This window comes from Phaenicophaeus curvirostris, chromosome 6 (assembly GCF_032191515.1).
Source record: "Phaenicophaeus curvirostris isolate KB17595 chromosome 6, BPBGC_Pcur_1.0, whole genome shotgun sequence".
In the NCBI taxonomy this organism is placed as follows: Eukaryota; Metazoa; Chordata; class Aves; order Cuculiformes; family Cuculidae; genus Phaenicophaeus; species Phaenicophaeus curvirostris.
Genome location: NC_091397.1, coordinates 57360576 through 57379493, shown reverse-complemented (window position 1 = coordinate 57379493; position 18918 = coordinate 57360576). Strand labels below are relative to the sequence as shown.

Genomic DNA, 18918 nt, shown 5'->3' with positions numbered 1-18918 from the left:
TTGAAAGTGTAAATTGGCATCTTGATAGTGAATGAAATATAGCCTGATTAAGAGATGGCACAAACAACTTTGAAAATGAAGCCAGGTATTATACATTTGATGTAATATAGCAAAGGGAGGCCAAGCAGCAGCAGTGAAATGAATGTGATGGGTTAGATGGTAGAATGCTGTGAAGGTGTGCAAGTTACACAAACATACAAGTTCTAAAAGCTGAAAAATCAGCTACAAAGCTATGTGCAACTTATCAAAGTATAACACATTCTTTTTGATTAACTAGACATGGAGACTGAAATTATATATTGTACTATGTTAAATCAGGCTATATGCTTTCAGCAAGTTTGCTATAATGAAGACCCAAGACGCGTGTCTGTTCCTAGTCGTTAGCGTGGGTTTGTGCACGTTTTTGTCACTGTCATGTTGAAAACATTGTGCAGAAGGCAAAGACATTCAAAAAGCAGAGGAGGTTAAGTATAATCAAATTGCAGAGGAGTTCTCACTGATGTTGTACTTTCTCTTATAAAATCAAGAAATTTCATTTTGAGTATTAAGGTTTGCAGGAATTGCTGGCAAAAAAAATTGAAGATCACAGTCCTTTTGTATGACACATTTATTGCCCTTATCCTAATTTGTATCCCAGATTTTTTAGAGCAGGATGCAGGGCAAACATTCAAGGAGAGGAAACAAAAATTTACAGAATAGTTCAGTTGGAAGATTCTGTGGGACTTTCCTGCTCCAGCCCCCCCGAGTTTGCTCTTGCCCTATTTTCATCCTATTTTCTTCCTTTCCATCCTGTATTCCTTTGGATTTGATACTTTGAGACTTCTAACATAGTTGTAGGGGCTTTTAATATACAAACACATGGTGAATAAGGGTTTTCAAAGTGTTTTGTTTTCTCGAAAGCAAAAGTACTTAGATAAGAAAATAAATTTAGTGTTAATCTTTGATGACAGTGGGCCTCTTGCGCTCTTGTTTGAGGCAGGGAAACCTTAGGCTTAGCTGTGGAAAACCCTGGCTGAAAATCCCTGGCTAAAAAGCCAAAGATGAGTCACTAATTTTCAAAAAGTTACTAAGATAAACATGTGTTCAGATTCATGTAATTAAATTTCCTTTTGTAGAAGCAAAAATATCCCATTAAACTAATTTTAAAAATATTAATATGGCAGGAATTTTAATCTTTGTGTAATTTTCAGATCATAGATTCGCACAGAGCTTTAATAATTTTTCAAAAGGTCAAGAAGCAATATTCCTTCTTGGAAGGAAGTAGGATTTTAAAGCATGCAGTAAATACAAGTTACAAAGTAGCTGGCTTTTTCATTTCATTTGAGCAGGCCACCCAAGGTAGTGGTGGATTCTCCATCCCTGGAGATGTTCAAAAAGCATGTAGGCACGGCACTTTGGGATGGTTTAGTAGGCATGGTGGTGTTTGGTTTATCATTGGACTTGATCTTAGAGGTTTTTTCCAACCTCAATGATTATATGATTCTAGGATTGCAAAAAACTGTAATGGGAATTGGAACAGTCATTGACTTGTACAGTCCTAGCTGACCCAAATAAAAAAGTAAGAATAATCCAAATAGCCCTCAGATCACACTAAACTTTGTTCAGAGGAAAGTTTTCCAGGACAGGTGCAAAATAACAGAATTTTATAGTGTCAGTTAGGAACCTGTTCTACCAGATAACAATGGTTGTATGTATGTTTACTGTTTTATTTTAAATGTGTGACTAAAAGGCAGAATAGTGCCTTAAACAATAAGCAGTTTTCGTTGTGCACAGTTATTAGAATAGAATTCCAAATTGCCAAAAAATACAGTCTCAAAACCATTTTGGAAAGGCTGAAAACATTTTATCTGGAAAATGTAATCCTCTTCATCAGAATTACCAGTTCACTGGTTGTGTATATTTGAAATGCAATCGGGTCTTTATACAGGAAACAATGCTTTAATTCATTCCTTTGTTCACACAGACAAGCTTTCTTCATTTTTAGTCAGACATAGTAGCCATACTTGGTGTTAGTCACTAATGCACATTTACATGTTGAGATGCAATGAGACTGAAATTTGTTTTCTGGTTACAGAAACTAATCTCTGAAGTGAAAATTCAAGTGGATAACCGAATCCAAGGTCTTCATTTCAATATCACTGCAATCTGTCCTGATGGAAGTAGAAAAACTGGCGTGGAAGGATGTAAAAATGTGGGATATAATGAAGAAGTAAGTCGATAGTTCTCATTCTTCAAGGAACTGAGATACTTATTTTTCTGTTTGGTTGGTTTTCAATGGTGTGAAATCTTCTAGGGATTTACTTAAACTGAAAATGGATTTATGTGATCAATGATCACAGACTCTCTATTATTGTCTGGTTTTACTTTTCCTGAATCTTATTCTAATTCTCACTAATCTCATGGAACGAAGGCTCAAAGCTTTTCCTGAAAGCTAACGTCTATTAAAACTCTACTCTTTTGTTCTCCACTGGGCACAATGGCCATGTTCATTATTGTGATGAAATCTGTACATAAGAGCTTGGAAGATAATCACCCAGTTGGAAAGAATCACTGGAATTTGTGCCCCTTGAGTCTGTATGATACACCACCTTTCCCTCTCTTTGCTCTAGTAGTCTTCATGCACACTCAGGGTCGTCGATAATTAGTTTATCTTATAAATCAAATTAATAAAATTATTTATCCATTTATGGATCTGTGCCATCTACTGAGTGAAACATTGTAAAACTGGAGCATCATGCGTGATGGAAATGCAGGGGAAGATGTCTGGCTAATATAAAGAACATGGTTTTCATCCCAGAACAACTTCTCTGTGTCTTGATATATTTCTTTGATTGCTTGGACTAGTAAAGTAATTCATTTAGCTTGCCAGGAAGAGATCTGTGTTTCTGGAGAGCAGGGTCAAGGAGTGCTTTCCTTCTTGACATGTACACACATCTCAACTGGTTTGATTTTACTTATGTCTGAGTGCAGAAATACCAAAACAAATGTGTAGATTAAATGTGTAAGTATTAAATGCATTCATTTAGATCTATTTTATGCTCTTCGGAATTTTTTTTGCATGACTTGCTGCTATTAGCTGCTGCAGTTGAAGGGAGATTTGCTATGTTTTTCTTCTTATCTCATCTCTTCTCCAGTGTTGTTCCCTGTCTGTGTCATAAAAAATAGGACTGGAATTTTTTCTGTTTAATGAAAAGAAAAATATTTATATCTCTTTCTTTTTAATAAAAAGCCAAACCAGTTGATTATAAAAGATTGCATGTGGTCTTAAACCTCTACTGCTGTTGAAAATGAGCCATCCTCAGGAGATTAATTTATTTTAATTGTAAATCCTCCTTTCGGTATTTGTTTACAGGCAAAATGCTTTTCCTTAATTCTCACATTCTTTTCATTGTCTAATCCTTCTTCCTTCCTTTTCTTAACAAAACACAGAGTATAAATTATATTCTGGAAGAAACCTGTGGCCTCTTCAGGGTGCAAAACTAACTTTGGCTGTTAGCAAGTGTCAGTGTTGACAATGTCATAGTTATTTAGTTGCAATATGTTTAATCTTTCTGCTTCTGTGATCAGATCCACTAAAGTTCACAATTCATAGGCAAGATATAATTTGCTCTTCCCTCCCATCTTCCTGCTCTTCTTCCAGTGCTGTGTTGAACATGGAGATGATGTTTTGTAGCAGGTTTCTGTGTTGAATAAAAAGCACATTGTCTGCCTGCAGCCTGTCCTCCCTAAGTGATACAAACCTGCTGTATCAATTTGTGCATCTTCCACAAAGGGAAGAAGTCTTGTGCACAGAGAGCACAGGCAGCTGAGGGGTATGTGTGCAGTGGCACATACGAGAAACAAGAAGGAAAGCAAAGAGCGAGACAAAGCCCGTGTGCCCCCTCAATACATTAAGTGCATGCTTCTGCACAGCATTCTTCTCCTGTTGGACGTGTAGGCAGCCGCAGCCCCGCTCGCCACAAAGCCACCATTGTCCCCAAGGGCTTGACTGTTCTCGTGTGGGGGCGCAGCAGGAGGGGAAGACAGCAGTGAGAAATAAAAGGCCTTAGTCTTTGTGGCTAGTTTTGACTTCATATGTCATCGGTTTCTTAGTTTTTCTTTTTTTTTTTTTTATTATTTGGAAATCTTTGTTCTTTTGGTGATAAAGAGTAAAGGTATTTGCTTCTCTTGGGGTCCTTTATTGCATTTTCCTCTTGGTTATATTTTCTCTGTTAGGAGGGCTAGGAAGAATTGTTTTCTGTCAGCGGGCTAAATAGCCTTAGTGAGAATACCTTGTAAGAAGTCTACTAGTCCAAAATAATGCAAAAAACAATCGTAAAATATATATGATCGCTATCCAGTGAAAGTATCACACATCAGAGCTGTCAAAGAGTTTTGGTAGTGATTGATGCAAACTGTATGGCAGTCACCTAACTGCCAAAATGATCCAGGGTCCTGTGCCAAGACTCTGGAAAGTCACGGGAGCTGGTGCCCCAGTGGGCACTGCTTGAGGTGAGGACCTGGGACATAGTGGCAATGGCCGTGACAGATGGGAGCTACGTGCTGGGTCCACTCTGAAGCAGCACTTGGTCTGCCCAGAACCAAAGCAAGAGTGGCAAGGCTCTCTTTCTCCATCCCCATTGTGGGAATTGGGAAAAATAAGCTGTTTACCTAGGCATGAGCCATTTTTGTGTTTTAGTAGGAGTAGATAGGGCTTTAAAAAACCACATGTGGTTTCTATTTGCACAGACCGTTTCTCCAGCAAGATCATTCATTTTAAGTTCTTTTTACAAACAGTATCTCTGTTTCCATTTGTGCATTGTCTTGCTCAATCTAGTCCTAATTCTTATGTGAGTATTCCTATAATATAACAGAATTTACACATTAAAAAAGATCAGGAGGAGGAGGATGATAATTCTATTACTCTTTAATTTCTATTAAACTTTTCTTCTGCCACTGTGCTTTCTTAACATGAAAAATAAACTGCTGTCAATCTTCTATTGTTAGAATGTTAACTGTATTTGTGATGCCTGTCATTACTAATGTATCATACTTGACAAATATGTATTTTGTTATTATTGGCTAGTGCACATCCATATACAAAGTAAGATTCTGCTTTATTTATTTGTTAAAAATGTTACGGAATTTATAGGAATCAATAATGATGTAATATCTATCTTTATTTCTTCTTAGGTACTTTTCAATGTCTCAGTTACAATGAAAGGATGTGATACAACTGGAGGAAGAAAGTATGCAATGCTTAAGCCTATTGGTTTCAATGAAACCACCATCGTTAATGTGCAGAAAAGCTGTGCCTGTCAGTATGGAGACAGTGCAAAGCACAGAAGAGTATGGACTGATGAAACTTCTGATGATGATAAACAGTCCCATTGCGGTGACAATAACTGTAGTTCTAATAGAGATACACTTCCTTCTGAGATGTGCAGACAACACCAGGACCAGCCCATCTGCAGTGGTCAAGGAAATTGCATAGATGGAAAATGTTTCTGCTACAAAAGCAAGCTGGGCAAGGTTTATGGCAAGTACTGTGAAATGGATGATTTTTCCTGCCCGTATCACCAGGGAAACTTATGTTCAGGTAAGCTGGGTATTGTTTTGTTTTCTGAAGCTTATATAGATGATGCAGCTGGTTTGTCAAGTTTGTCAAGTACAAGAATTGTGTGTGCAGAATTAGTGCGTGAAACGTCCTAAGCAGCCTGGTAGCAATTTGCGCTCCTGGGCTTGCTTTACCACAGAGGTATGAACTGTCTTCTAAACTTCATCACTGCTTTTTAGGGGGCTTATTGATTTTTTTTTAGGTTCAGCTATTTTAAGATTTAAATCTCAAACTTCTTCAGAAGCAATGATATATTTGATAAAATAGTAACGTTATAGTGTCATTGCAGATGACACTAAGCTGGGTGGAAGTGTTGATCTGCTGGAGGGTCAGGAGGCTCCAAAGGGATCTGAACAGGCTGGACCGCTGGGCTGAGACCAATGGGATGAGGTTTAACAAGGCCAAATGCCGGGTCCTGCACTTGGGGCACAACAACCCTGTGCAGTGCTACAGACTGGGAGAAGTCTGGCTGGAAAGCTGCCTGGAGGAGAGGGACCTGGGGGTGTTGGTTGACAGCAACTGAACATGAGCCAGCAGTGGCCCAGGTGGCCAAGAAGGCCAATGGCATCTTGGCTTGGATCAGAAACGGCGTGGCCAGCAGGGCCAGGGAGGTTCTTCTCCCTCTGTACTCGGCACTGGTGAGACCGCTCCTCGAATCCTGTGTTCAGTTCTGGGCCCCTCACCACAAGAAGGATGTTGAGGCTCTGGAGCGAGTCCAGAGAAGAGCAACAAAGCTGGTGAGGGGGCTGGAGAACAGGCCTTATGAGGAGCGGCTGAGAGAGCTGGGGGTGTTTAGCCTGGAGAAGAGGAGGCTGAGAGGAGACCTCATTGCTCTCTACAACTACCTGAAAGGAGGTTGTGGAGAGGAGGGAGCTGGGCTCTTCTCCCAAGTGACAGGGGACAGGACGAGAGGGAATGGCCTCAAGCTCCACCAGGGGAGGTTCAGGCTGGACATCAGAAAAAAATTTTTCACTGAAAGGGTCATTGGGCACTGGCAGAGGCTGCCCAGGGAGGTGGTAGAGTCACCTTCCCTGGAGGTGTTTAAAGGACAGGTGGATGAGGCGCTGAGGGACATGGTTTAGTGTTTGGTAGGAGTGGTTGGACTTGATGATCCTGTGGGTCTTTTCCAACCTAGTGGTTCTGTGATTCTATGATTCTAAGGTTCCAATTTTCTAACACCCTAAATCAGTCTTGTCAGAGATATGAGTGACACTTGATTTCAATTACTGATCTATATGATAACCCTGTTCAGAACACCTTTTCAAAAAAGGAGAGTGGAAGTGGAACATAAACAGGGAGAGTTGTTAGAAATTATTCTCCTTTTTGTGGCCTACTTTACGCTTTTAAAGAAAGCATGCAAATGAAAAATGCGTAAAAGCAAAATACAAAACCTACTTTTAAGTTAGAGGAAAAATGGGGTTGAATTAGTATCATTACTGTATCTCTACCACAATATTTTTTCCCAGTCAGAAGTAATTAAATGTCCTAAAATCCATACTGTTGTCCTGTATCCTTTCATTTCACTGTATACTGCCCAATGAGTGAATTGGGGGGCCAGTGTTTTCAACCGCACTTGAATAAATTTAGACTAATATTATGAGCTTCAGTAGAGTCATTTAGATTTTGCTCTGATGATGACTGTGAACTTTACATAAAATGAGGAGAAATAATGTTACATAATTCTCTAAATATTTCATTCGAACACGAAGAATTATGGTTCGTCTTCTCAGTCTTCTTCCTTCCCCACAACCAACTTTGCCAATTTACTATTTCTTAACCTAAGCAGACCTTTCAAGCTTAGAAGATCATAAAGCCTGAGATGTGGTGCCCTAGTCAGCAGAGGCAACAGGGAGATCTTTGCCTGAGAAGTGCTGGAGAATGTCCCATGTGATGGAGCCCTGCCTTAGGATACCACAAGAGGAACCCAGGGCCATGGAGCAGCGTGCCTCTTCATGTGATATTTTCTGGTGCAGAGCCTTGTTCTGAAATGCCCTACAATACTATTCCCTCCTCTATTTTACCCAGCCCAGATGAAAAAAAGAAGCAGTCTATACATTGGCCTCACTCCTGTTTAGGGAACCCCATCTATTAGGTGGGACTGTCTTCCTGCAGCTGCTCTGTGTTGAGTACAAGAAGGGCCATCACAGTTTGTGGGAAAATTTAATACTACCAAGGCATAGCTGAGGAGACCACATGAGATTGCCAGAGCTGCCAGTGCTTTATGCACTCTCTATTTCTTAAAGGTGCTCTCACAGGCTGTAAAAGTGTGGCTGAGCATTATCAGCATGTCAGTTGTACAACTGCCATGTGCTACAACATGGAAAACATGGATTTTGCCCTAATGCTCCCACTGTTTTGCCTGGAAAATTGTAAAAGCCATCAAAGATTCTTCATAGCCTTTGAATCCTTGAAGGTGTACATTATTAAGCAACCTAGAGTTTATAAGCACAGCTTACCCACCTCTCCATCCCAATCATCTATCCTTTAGAACAGCAGAAAATCAGTGTTATCATGCCTACTTCTGAAAAGAAAAGGAAGAAAAAAACAGCCTGGCATTTGCAGAAGAAATTCAAACTCCTTCCTCCACTGAATCTTGCTGTTTATTTGAGCTGAATGCTTTCTTGGTAAAGAGAAGTTTGTTTAGTTTGCCTGAAGGCTGTTTTCCTAACCATTGTGTAATTTTTAATCTCCACTGCTTTGATCCAAGGCAACAGGGAAAAAATCTAGTAAAAGATCCTAGGATGACGTCAAGGTACTAGCTTTTGCTCAACTTAACAGTAAACAGCAGTCATAAATATGTATCGTGCTGGCAACTTCAGCTCAAATTGTTAACTGAAAAACTAATTAGTAAGCTAAGATTTAAATTAGCTCTGTTTAATTTAAAGCACCAGCAATACAAACATATGCATATAAAATTACTTTCTATGTTTTCATGAAAGCATATTACTCAAGGCTATCTGATGTTGTAGGTAATGGTGAATGTGAAGCTGGTAAATGCAAATGCTTTGCTGGCTGGGAAGGTGACCGTTGCCAGTGCTCGTTACAATCAGCAAAGCACTGCCTGAATTCAAAGGGCCAGATTTGCAGCGGAAGAGGAAAATGTGTATGTGGAAAGTGTGAGTGCACAGATCCAAGAAGCTTTGGCCGTTTGTGTGAATATTGCCCTACTTGTAACAAAGCCTGTGAAGAAAACTGGTATGTTTCTTGTGCTAGACTGACTTTTTAACTCTGTAGTGTTGAAACGAGGGGAAATATTTCTGCTTGAGTAGATGCATTCTGTATTTCATAGATATTTAGACTGAAAGGAAGAGGTGTGGAACAAGAACGGTAGCTGTGCATTATCCCTGCCGTTAGTCAGCAGAGTAGAGGCAATCTTACCCTGGAACAACCATCTCCATTACTTAGTTTTAAACCACATAGCCTTTGCCATGCTAGTTTTAAATTGTCTCATATTTCCTTACCCATGTAAAGGAAGGGACAGTGTGGAGGTCGAAATGAGCAGCCCAAGGAGGAGAGACTCTAGACTAAAGTCTCAGTGGCACGCTGAGCGGTGCTGGCTTCATGAGTCAATGAAGCTCTGTCCTTGAGCACAGCTCTTCTATGCCCTTCTGTCAGCATCCCTCTGTGGCTGAGAGGGTGAGGGATCAGCCTTTCATTGGAAAGGGAATTAGGATCAAAACAGAGTTGTTGTTTATTTGTGTCCACTTGAATTATAGTTCATCTGGTGAATATATCGGAGAGCCAAGCTGGGCTTGGCTCTGAAAAGGTGACTGCTAAGACTTCCCTAGATAAAATGCAGTAAGCCTTGCCTTCTTACAGTTGTTCAGTGTCGCTGAGAAATGAGTGCCTTTGAGAAATTCAGAGGATTTGTTAAAAATTCAGACAGGGCTTTGTGATGACCGTCTTCTGCAAGGCTATATGGTGAAGATGGTAAGATTGACAGCGCCGCTTCCCGCTGTGCTGCTGACCCTCTGCACTGCCAAGCAGTGGAAACTTATGTGGCTTTGTCTTAACACAGCACTTGAAAAACTATTAACAAAGTTGTGTTTCCCTCACCTATCTCTACCCTTCAGTTTCACCATGTCTCCCAAAGAGACTGGTAGATAAGGAAAGATTAGGATGAAGCTGGAGGCATATAGCTAAAGAAAGGGTGCTGGGCTCTTAGCTACACCCACTGAAAAAAAGCACATCACAAAATGCAGAGCAGAGGCTGGATGACAGTGGCTTAAAGCCAAAGACATGTTTTACTTCATGACTTCCGACTAGTTGGTTCTGAGAAGCATCACAGTGATGCTGAGACAGGCATCACATTTCAGAAAAAAATAAACAAATGTTGCAATGTTTTTACTAACAACAGGAAGGCATAATGTGCAAGCTGTACGTCAGCTTGTTGATACAATCTCTTGGAGTGCAGAGAAAGACAGATTATTAATTATATTTTTATTTTACAGGCATTGTGTTCAGTGCCACCATTCTAACAATGCATCTCAAGCAAAACTTGACCAATGCACAACTTCATGCGCTTACCTGCTGCATTATATTGACCAAACTTCAGGTATGTGACATGTTTTAGGTAATTTTAATGAGACATTAAAATCTGTTTGGAATAGTAATTAAATTCACCGCTGTTACAATGTCTTTCAAAAGTGTGTCATATTCTTACAGTAACAAAAAAAGCAAGCGAGAAAAAGAGAAAAATCACTCATTGCTTCAGGGAAAGCAAAAGATAAATAATAACAGGAAATGTGATTGGCAAGCATTGCTAAATCAGATTTCCCAGGTCCTTGAGAAGTTGCATCTAATAATGATGAATCCTGCCTGAGCAATCCTTAAGGAAATATTTATAAAATACTGTTATGGCATCCACATGTTTTATTACTTTGGATATGCTTGCATTAGTTGACATTGCCAGAAATAAAATGAAAGAGTGAAATACAATGCTTACCTCACGTTCAGTATGTCTAAATATTCCTTTCAAGTATAAAAAAACTGCAGTTATGATAGCTGTCCAAGAATATTTTTTTAAATAAAATTTCATAAAGCTTAATCAGTCCAGCTGCCACAAAAATGCAGATAAATTGTTATTTTTTGTCACTTCACATTTTTTTACATCTTTCTATATTATAGTTGTTCATAAATGAGGAAAGTAACTGTGAATACTTTTCTTATAATTTTAGTATTAATTAAGGAAGGCTTACTGTGTGAGAGAGGTCTACCAGCGAGGAGAGCACTGGGCAAGCATTCAATAAACCACATTTTGTTTCATATTTCACCAATAATCTGCACTATGATCTTGTGAGGATTAAACTGGTTTGGCCCCATACACTTCATCCTCTCTATTTCAGCTATAAACTCGCTGGGTTACAAAGAACTTACAATGGCCAACATAATTAAGCCCAAGTCTTAGTTCTGTACATTAAGGGAATAATAGTTTCATCCTTGTTCTACAGTGTGTCTTAATCAGAATTACCTTTCTTGATACACCTCACTTTAAACGCTTGCAAATGGCAAATTTTCCCCTTAGCTTCCCTTAAGTTATTTTCCTTTAACGTTTACCAGGCTTGTGTTATATTTATGTGACATTACTATGCAGTAGTAGATACCCCTGTGTTTGAGGGCTGTGTGTATTCCACACGGTTGGCTTTACACTTGTGTTTTCCTTTTGCAGAATGTTTCTCTGGAAGGAGCTACTTTAGAGTCTTTTCCATAATCTTTATAGTTACCTTTCTGATCGGGTTGCTTGTTGTCCTTATCATCAGGCAGATAATTCTGCAGGGAAGTAGCAATAAAGTTAAATCTTCGGTTGACTACAGAGTATCTACAACAAAGAAGGTAACTGATTTCAGAGCCATCATATTTAGTAATCTTTTTCTTGCACATAAAAGTTAGCTAATCATTGATAAAAACTGTATCTTCTCCTTCAAGGATAAGATGTTTTTGCCCACTGTTTGTACAAGAACAGTAACATACAGACGTGACAAACCAGAGGAAATAAATATCGACATCAGCAAGTTACGATTAAATGAAACTTTCAAGTGTGAATTCTGAAGACAGTGTGTTTTCTGCAAATGTCTTTTTCCGTCATGATCAACTTTTAAAAAGTTGCCTTATGTACTTCGTTGGAGTCCTGACTGTTGCCATATGGTTTTGTGTTATGCATTTTGTTGAATACTGTAACAAAGTGACATGTAAGCATATTCACATAATGTGACTATGTTTGAACCTATAGCTGCTGTATTTTTTTTTTATTTTTGAAAGAGAAATGTGCGTTACTACTGTTCAGAAACATTAGTGTTGATGTAGCACTTTAGCATATTCTAATTTATTTAGTTAGTTATGGCCTAGAATGTAGATATGAGCTGGTCTGAGAAAGCACTGATCTCACTCTACATGTAGCTGGTACTGATGTGCTCTGTGGGAACGGACAAAAACTGTGACTGAAATATTAACATTGCTGTATATTATAGCAATAGGTAAAATTATTCAAATACTCTTAAATAGAGTAAATGGTACTTTTATATTTCTCTCAGTTGACTAAATACCACTGATTTTTCTGCTTTAGCCTCTTAGCTTCTCCTCATTACTTAATAAAAACGACTGGATTAAATGAGTGCTTAGTTACTGGTGTGGGTGTGTAGTTGTGTGTGTATATGCACACACAGGTAAATTGTATATAGAGAGCTTTTTATATGTAATGACGTCACTTAAAAGTTAATTTATATCTGATAAAGAGTAATTTTTAGCTTTTTTACTTGTTTCAATGTAAAAAATATATATATTAATTTTAAGATATTTGGAAACTGAGTGGCTACAGAAAACACAAGAGTTCCTCTGTCCAGCAGCCTAGTCTGTGTGATGGTCACTGCCAGCTGACTTCACCTTTGGAGTCAGCACCATCAACTCCTTTTGAAGCAGATAAATTGCACCAGAGCTGTGTTTGGTTTGCTAGCTACATGTCAGTGTTTTGCCAAATAAGGCCGTTGTTCTTTCTGTCTGATGTCAGATGTAAGTCTGGTTTTACACACATGCTCTTTTTTCTCTGTAAATCAGCTGACAGGATTATTTTTTGTGAATACTTACGTAACCACTTTGATTTTTGTGACTGTGCATTAAGACGTGTGTCCAGTGTGATGTGGAAAAGAAACTGCAGTTTGGAAGAAGGTGAGGAAAATTGGAGTCCTTTTCTCAAGAGAACACATTCATTGACTCATCAATGTGGGAGCAAGTTCTGCCTTCAGAAATGGGCAAAACTCTTCTAAAAACAGTGGGACGAATATAAGCTTATCTGAGAGCAGATTTTGATCTATAAGGTCAAGCAAAAGTGTTTTCTTACCCCTTAAACTAGCTACAGTAGGAAAAGCCATGTTATTTTTATATGCTAGTTAGAAGAGTCAGACAACAGTCTGATTTACTAACTTCATGCCTTCAAAACCCTACCAAAATCTGATCAAGCTCTAATGCACTAAAATCTTACTGGCAAAGAGAAAAATCATCTCAGAAGACAGTATGCAGTATTTCAGCAACATTAATTACTGATACTACATATTGGTCTGTACTTGTCACTGAGAAGACTTACAGAAACAAAGCAGGACTTCTTTATACACAGTTTTTTGTATTTAGTATATATTCTGATTTCCTGTTCTGTATTTCTTCTGTAAATTCCCACTGAAATCTGAGGTCTATACATGGGAAAAGAAGGCAGGGTGCAGAACAAATGATGTGTTTTATGTGAGTGGCCACAGTTGCTTGGGTCATGGATCAAATGGGATTGAGAAAAATAGTACAGAGACAACGGGCCTTCCGTTAAATTCTAATTAAAGGTTTAGATTTTAAGGTTTGGTTTAAAAAAATGTAAACTGGGCTAGAAAATGTTTCTAAAGAAGTCTTCAAAGTGGCCCCTGAGCTTTCTATCATACAGGTTAAAGTGTCTCATTTGAAGAAAAGGGAGGTTCCTTACATTGACCCTGATTTTAGAGGTAGCTTGATTGGAATATTATAATTATAGATTAAGTCTGTAATCTATCAAATATACCTTAAACTTTCATTTTCTTTTAAAACATATAGAACCATTTTCCTTCTGTGTAAATTAACAGATGCCAAACAACTGGTTTCAATGGGATAAAGAGAAAAGATTGGTAAAGGTTTACCTGCTATTGCTCTTGTCACAATTTACTGGTATTTTCAAGTGATTAGGAAACAAAGCCTTCAGTTATCTGTTTCACTTAACAAAACAAAGAAATAAAAATATTAAAAGCTCTGCAGGGAATATCTAAGTATATAACAAAATGTGTGATTAAGTTCTTTAAACAGTGTGGTAATTTTTTTTTAATGATAAAAGATTAATCAGAATGTATTTCCACAATGGCCTTTACAACACTTGCTGAAGTGATAGCTGATGGTTTTTTTTCCTTAGAAATTACTTTTCGCTGTGAGAGGAGGTTAAATTATGTGAGTAGGCGACAATGGATCTGGGTTCTTTGTGGAAGAAAGATTTGAGCTGTAACACTCATCTTCCAGACACATCACACTGCTACTGCTTTTCTTCTGTAGCACTTAGTTGGCTTTGCAGAATTGCCTGTGAAGGGGCACAGCCAGTATTTCCTCATCAGACACCTGCCTGGATGTTTAAAATGCTCTAGTTAAATAGGGAAGATTCACAGGATAAGTTGCACTGTAAGCTGCTTGCAGTCCTGAGGATTAAAAAAAAAAAAAAAATGTTTATTTTTTAAAAAAAGTTTCTAAGGAAAAAAAAAAAACCAAGATGAAAAACCTTTTTTGCATCTCCCTCATGGTTTTGCTGTATTGTGGAGGTGGCTAGTGAAAAAGAATAAGCTGCTGCTAATGTGACAGGTCAAAGCTTTTAGAAAGCCCATGGGGAGCTTATACATAGCAGGATCCTTGGGAGAGGCTTTGTTTCTAGGGATGGAATCTATCCATGAGAAACTCTGGCTTTGCTTGGTACGTGTTTCCCTCTGCCTTTGACCATGTTTTTCAGAAGGGCTGCTGCAGGAGATGAATAGCCCAACAAAAGCCTCACTATTTAGGAAGCTGTGTTCCCTCAGCACGTGACCTTAAATGAGAAAACAGCCTGTAATTCACAAGGAATTTCCTCAGTGATTGCAAAAGGGCTGCTTCCTATAGTGCTTAATATGGGAGATATTAAAGACGAATTAGTTCATATTAGTTTTCTATGTCTTGTGCATCAAAGATGCTCATAAAAAGAGGGTAAAAAATACCTGGCCTCAGAACAGAACATTCCAAACTTCTTAAATAAAATTTCTTATCCTAGACCTCTTCAAAAAAATGAAAAAATAGTCAAATAATTTCACTGCGTGCCTATACCCAAAAATATACCAGCAGATGCTAGGGTATCTCACCGTTAATTTGGGGACTCGTTTTTAGATTTCCCTTTGGGGACTCGTTTTTAGATTTCCTCCGACTAACAGATCATGCACATGACTTTTCACAGCAGATTTCTTAATATTAAAATCTATATGCAAAATTTTCAAATCCTAATCCCACTTTTTTTACCTTTAACTGGTTATTTGTCTTAACATTTCAGAAATGACATGTTTGTGCAATTAAAAAGCATATATTTACTTCAGGTTTTTTTAAAGACTCTAAAATGAAGAAATACTATGAACTGATTATTTCCAAGCACGATGAGCACGTTAATAACATTGCTACAGAAGTGTGTGGGAAAATAGCTGTTTCATTTGGAAAATGCGCACATGGTATGTGAGGAATTTTCGTTGTGCCCAGCTGAAATTCCCTTACGTTCACAAGGAATGTTGAAAGTGAACCTTAAAAAGGAAGGACATTTGTATAGGCATAGTTTACATTTTATCCATTATTTTCAACTGGATTTATTTTTTCCTCTCTATGGTGTCATGATGACTTGCTATGTAAAGTATTCTTCAAACTGCAGTGGAGAAAAAAAAAGATATTTTCCCAGTCTGTTCGTATATAATGTTTGTTTTATGCTTACTGCGCGTATCTAAATGTACATATTTTGCAAAGTGTGGGAGTGAATGTGTGAAGCAGCTTCAAGCAGCCTTAGTCCTAAAGTAGCCAGAAAGCCTAGTGATGCCCAGGGCAGAGGGAGGCAAGGGCAGTGCTGCCTGTGCAGGCTCTGGAAGAGGAAAAGCATCCTCAGCAGGTATCCTGCAGTTCCCCACAGCATCCCTACAGAGGTGAGAGACCACGCTTCATTTGTCAGGGTAGGAAGCTTCTTCAGAGCTTGCTGGCTTGGCAGAGGCAGTAGGGTTTGTGTCCGAGACACTCAGCCACGCATCGGAACTGCGTTATAGGCAGCCCGCAACCCTCAGCACTGCAGGTTTTTTGCATCTTTACTCGTCAAAAAAAAATGCTTGCATGTAACCTTGCCAGGGAGCGCCTGTGCCAGTACGTACTGTAAACCTAGATGATCCAGAACTCACTCAAAACTTCTGGGAAGTCCTTGGGCACCCGCCCGTTGGCTTCACACCAGTCCCAGGATCTCCACCAGCCAGTCTTCAGAAATATAAGCTGAAGCTGTGAAAGGGCGCGTCTTGTTGGGGCTGAGTCAGTGCTGGGTGACACTTAGTCTGCTCCAACAATGAGTGGAGCACGGTGACAGTGCTGCAGCTGCCCACTTGCAGGAGAAGGCAGAGATTTATTGGCTAAGCAGAAATAAAGCAGTAGTTAAGAAGAACACTGCTTTGCCTTTTGGGAGCCGGGGAGACGGGGCAAAAGGAAAAAAAAAACCTTAAATTTAGTAGATTCTTATGCTTTGGAAATGCTTCTCTGGTTTGTGTGTTCTCTTTGCTTCCTTTTCTGCACATGCTCTTAAAAAAAGGTACCTACTTACTAAAAAAAAATATTAAAATACCGGTCATTTGGTAAAACAGTGGATTCTACTCAAATCCCAACATTTCATCCTAAAACCTATATTGTGTTTGGGCTGTTTTTGTTATGTTTTGAAGGGAGATGTTGAAAGATGAAAGATTTTTTTGGAAAGAAATTAGTGTTGGATGAGTTCACTGTGCTAACATCTCCTTTACTTTTACCTACTACTGCTTCAAAAACTAAAGCTACTTTAAAGTGTCTTATTTAGCAATGGTGTGACAGCTATTAATAATACTACAGTTTTTAACTTTCTATTTAACATATACTACCTTTTGTATATATAATGTTTCTATAGATTTAGTGTAGATTTCTATAGATTTAATGCATAGAGAATGTTAGTAAGGGAAGAGGTTTTAAATAAATTTATAACTTCTTACTGTTCATTTTACATTTTAAATGATACTTTTGAATCACTACTTTTGTTTGTCTGGAAATATACCGAATATTTTATTATTTAAAATAGTGTACTTTTATAGCCGTTTATTAATTTCAGTTGACTACTAACTTCTATTTTGATATTTATTAATGAGTTGACACTGTAGTATATTGAGATGTTTATTTTTCTATCAGAGCTGTAACAACTGTGACATAGCATTATTTTAATGCAGCATCATTGTACTTGCTCTCTAAAAAAAAATAAAATTGATATTTAATCCATGTGGAATTTTTGTATTTGTAATGTTTAATATATCTGTGATAAGAAATCTGTCTTTTCATGCTCCTAACATGATCCAGTTTTTGCTTTGGGGATGTGAGAGAGCTAGAATCAAGTCACAACCTCTATATGCCTAGTTACCACATCACTTAGTGTCCAGGACTTAGAAAAAACGGAGAAAAGATGTCCAGCAAAATGAGAAAGAAAAACAAGTCAATATCAAAACAAGTCAATATCAAAACAAGTCAATATCTTCCTTGTTGCTTCTTCTATCAAGTGAAGGAATGTAATTCCACTATATGACTGGTGAGCCTGAGGCTTTGAGAAATTTTCTTTCACAGAGGCCAGAGATTCATCAGCATTCACTGACACATAGAGAAAGCACATGCAACCAGTCCTCAAATGGAGAAGTACACACTTTCCTCAAAAGCTCTTTATAGAAGGAACATTAATGTTGTCAACCAACAAACTAAAACTGAATTTCAGGCATATAAATTAAGCATGCAACTTGAGCTCCCGATACAGGGCTTCATTTTGCCATTTGATAGTCATCTTGAACGGTTGGACTCGATGATCCGGTGGGTCTCTTCCAACCTGGTTATTCTATGATTCTATCTTGAAACTAAGGTTAGTGTTTACATTAACCTTAAGTCCTCTATAGACAGTGATCCTGGCACCAAACTACGCTGCATACCTTGTACGTTGTGGAACAATGGTAAGTGTCCTCTATGTAGTCTGCCTTTCTTCCTGTGCCCTGAAATTCAGCAATTAAAATACGTCTGTATACCCTAAAATGGCTGGGTAATGATAGGGGGTTGACCCTAGTGGCATTGTACTCAGCCAATTTTTATTCACATCCCCGAAGTTATCAGTGAGGGCACAACAGTGCCATAATGTGGCTCTAATGTAATGCAACTGCTGGTTTGTTGCAGGTACCATTGTCAATAAGAAGGCTTGCTTTTCAGTCTCTCCAAAGAGGAAAGAAACCTAAGTTGCAGCCTCTAAAACCAGAAGGAGGACGAGATCCTGATTTCAGCCACTTTTTTGACACCAGTCACGTAGGTGCATGCTGTTTGAGAATTTCTCTCCCTGCATGATCCCTTTCGTGGTAGATGCAGAATGTGATGCAATAAACAGAGAGGACGACGTTAGGGACAGTTGGTTTGAGGGATGACCTGAATATGCACGATGACAATCAAAAGGCAGTGATTAGAACTAAGAATAAAAACTTTGTTAACAGACTGATCTTAATGAGCAGGTAGCTCCTCTGAAAAGTGGATGGTTTCTTTTGCTTTCAGGTCTACAACAAAGACAAGAACCTTGGAAATACATTCCTTCTACTCTGGGTTTAAAGGCAAATAGTTTAAATATGTGGTATGAATTATATTTTTTAAAAAATCTAGTTTTACAGAAACTCAAATGGTCTGAATATCATAGAATCACAGAATCACCAGGTTGGAAAAGACCCATCGGATTATCGAGTCCAACCATTCCCATCAATCACTAACCCATGTCCCTCAGCGCCTCGTCCACCCGTCCCTTAAACCCCTCCAGGGAAGGTGACTCAACCCCCTCCCTGGGCAGCCTCTGCCAGGGACCAATGACCCTTTCCATGAAAAATTTTTTCCTAATGTCCAGCCTGAACCTCCCCTGGTGGAGCTTGAGTCCATTCCCTCAAGCGCACTAGATTGTTTAGAGCACTAGTACTGTCAATGTAGTACAGGGGCTTCTGACTGCTCGTCTTCTGTTTGGGAGTTTTGGAATGGTCCACGTAGGGTCC

The 18918-nt window shown here is 38.7% G+C and overlaps 1 protein-coding gene across 1 annotated transcript in view; it reads left to right on the top strand.

Annotated features, from left to right (window-relative positions):
• Positions 1 to 17147, top strand: part of ITGB8 (integrin subunit beta 8) — a 47815-nt gene extending 30668 nt beyond the window's left edge. Inside the window, exons 9-14 of the mRNA XM_069860312.1 lie at positions 2075 to 2209; positions 5173 to 5578; positions 8566 to 8791; positions 10048 to 10151; positions 11265 to 11428; positions 11522 to 17147. Of these exons, the coding sequence (XP_069716413.1) occupies positions 2075 to 2209; positions 5173 to 5578; positions 8566 to 8791; positions 10048 to 10151; positions 11265 to 11428; positions 11522 to 11644 (1158 nt within the window). The 3' untranslated portion in view covers positions 11645 to 17147. The remainder of the gene's footprint in view (positions 1 to 2074; positions 2210 to 5172; positions 5579 to 8565; positions 8792 to 10047; positions 10152 to 11264; positions 11429 to 11521) is intronic.
• Positions 17148 to 18918: the final 1771 nt, after the last annotated feature.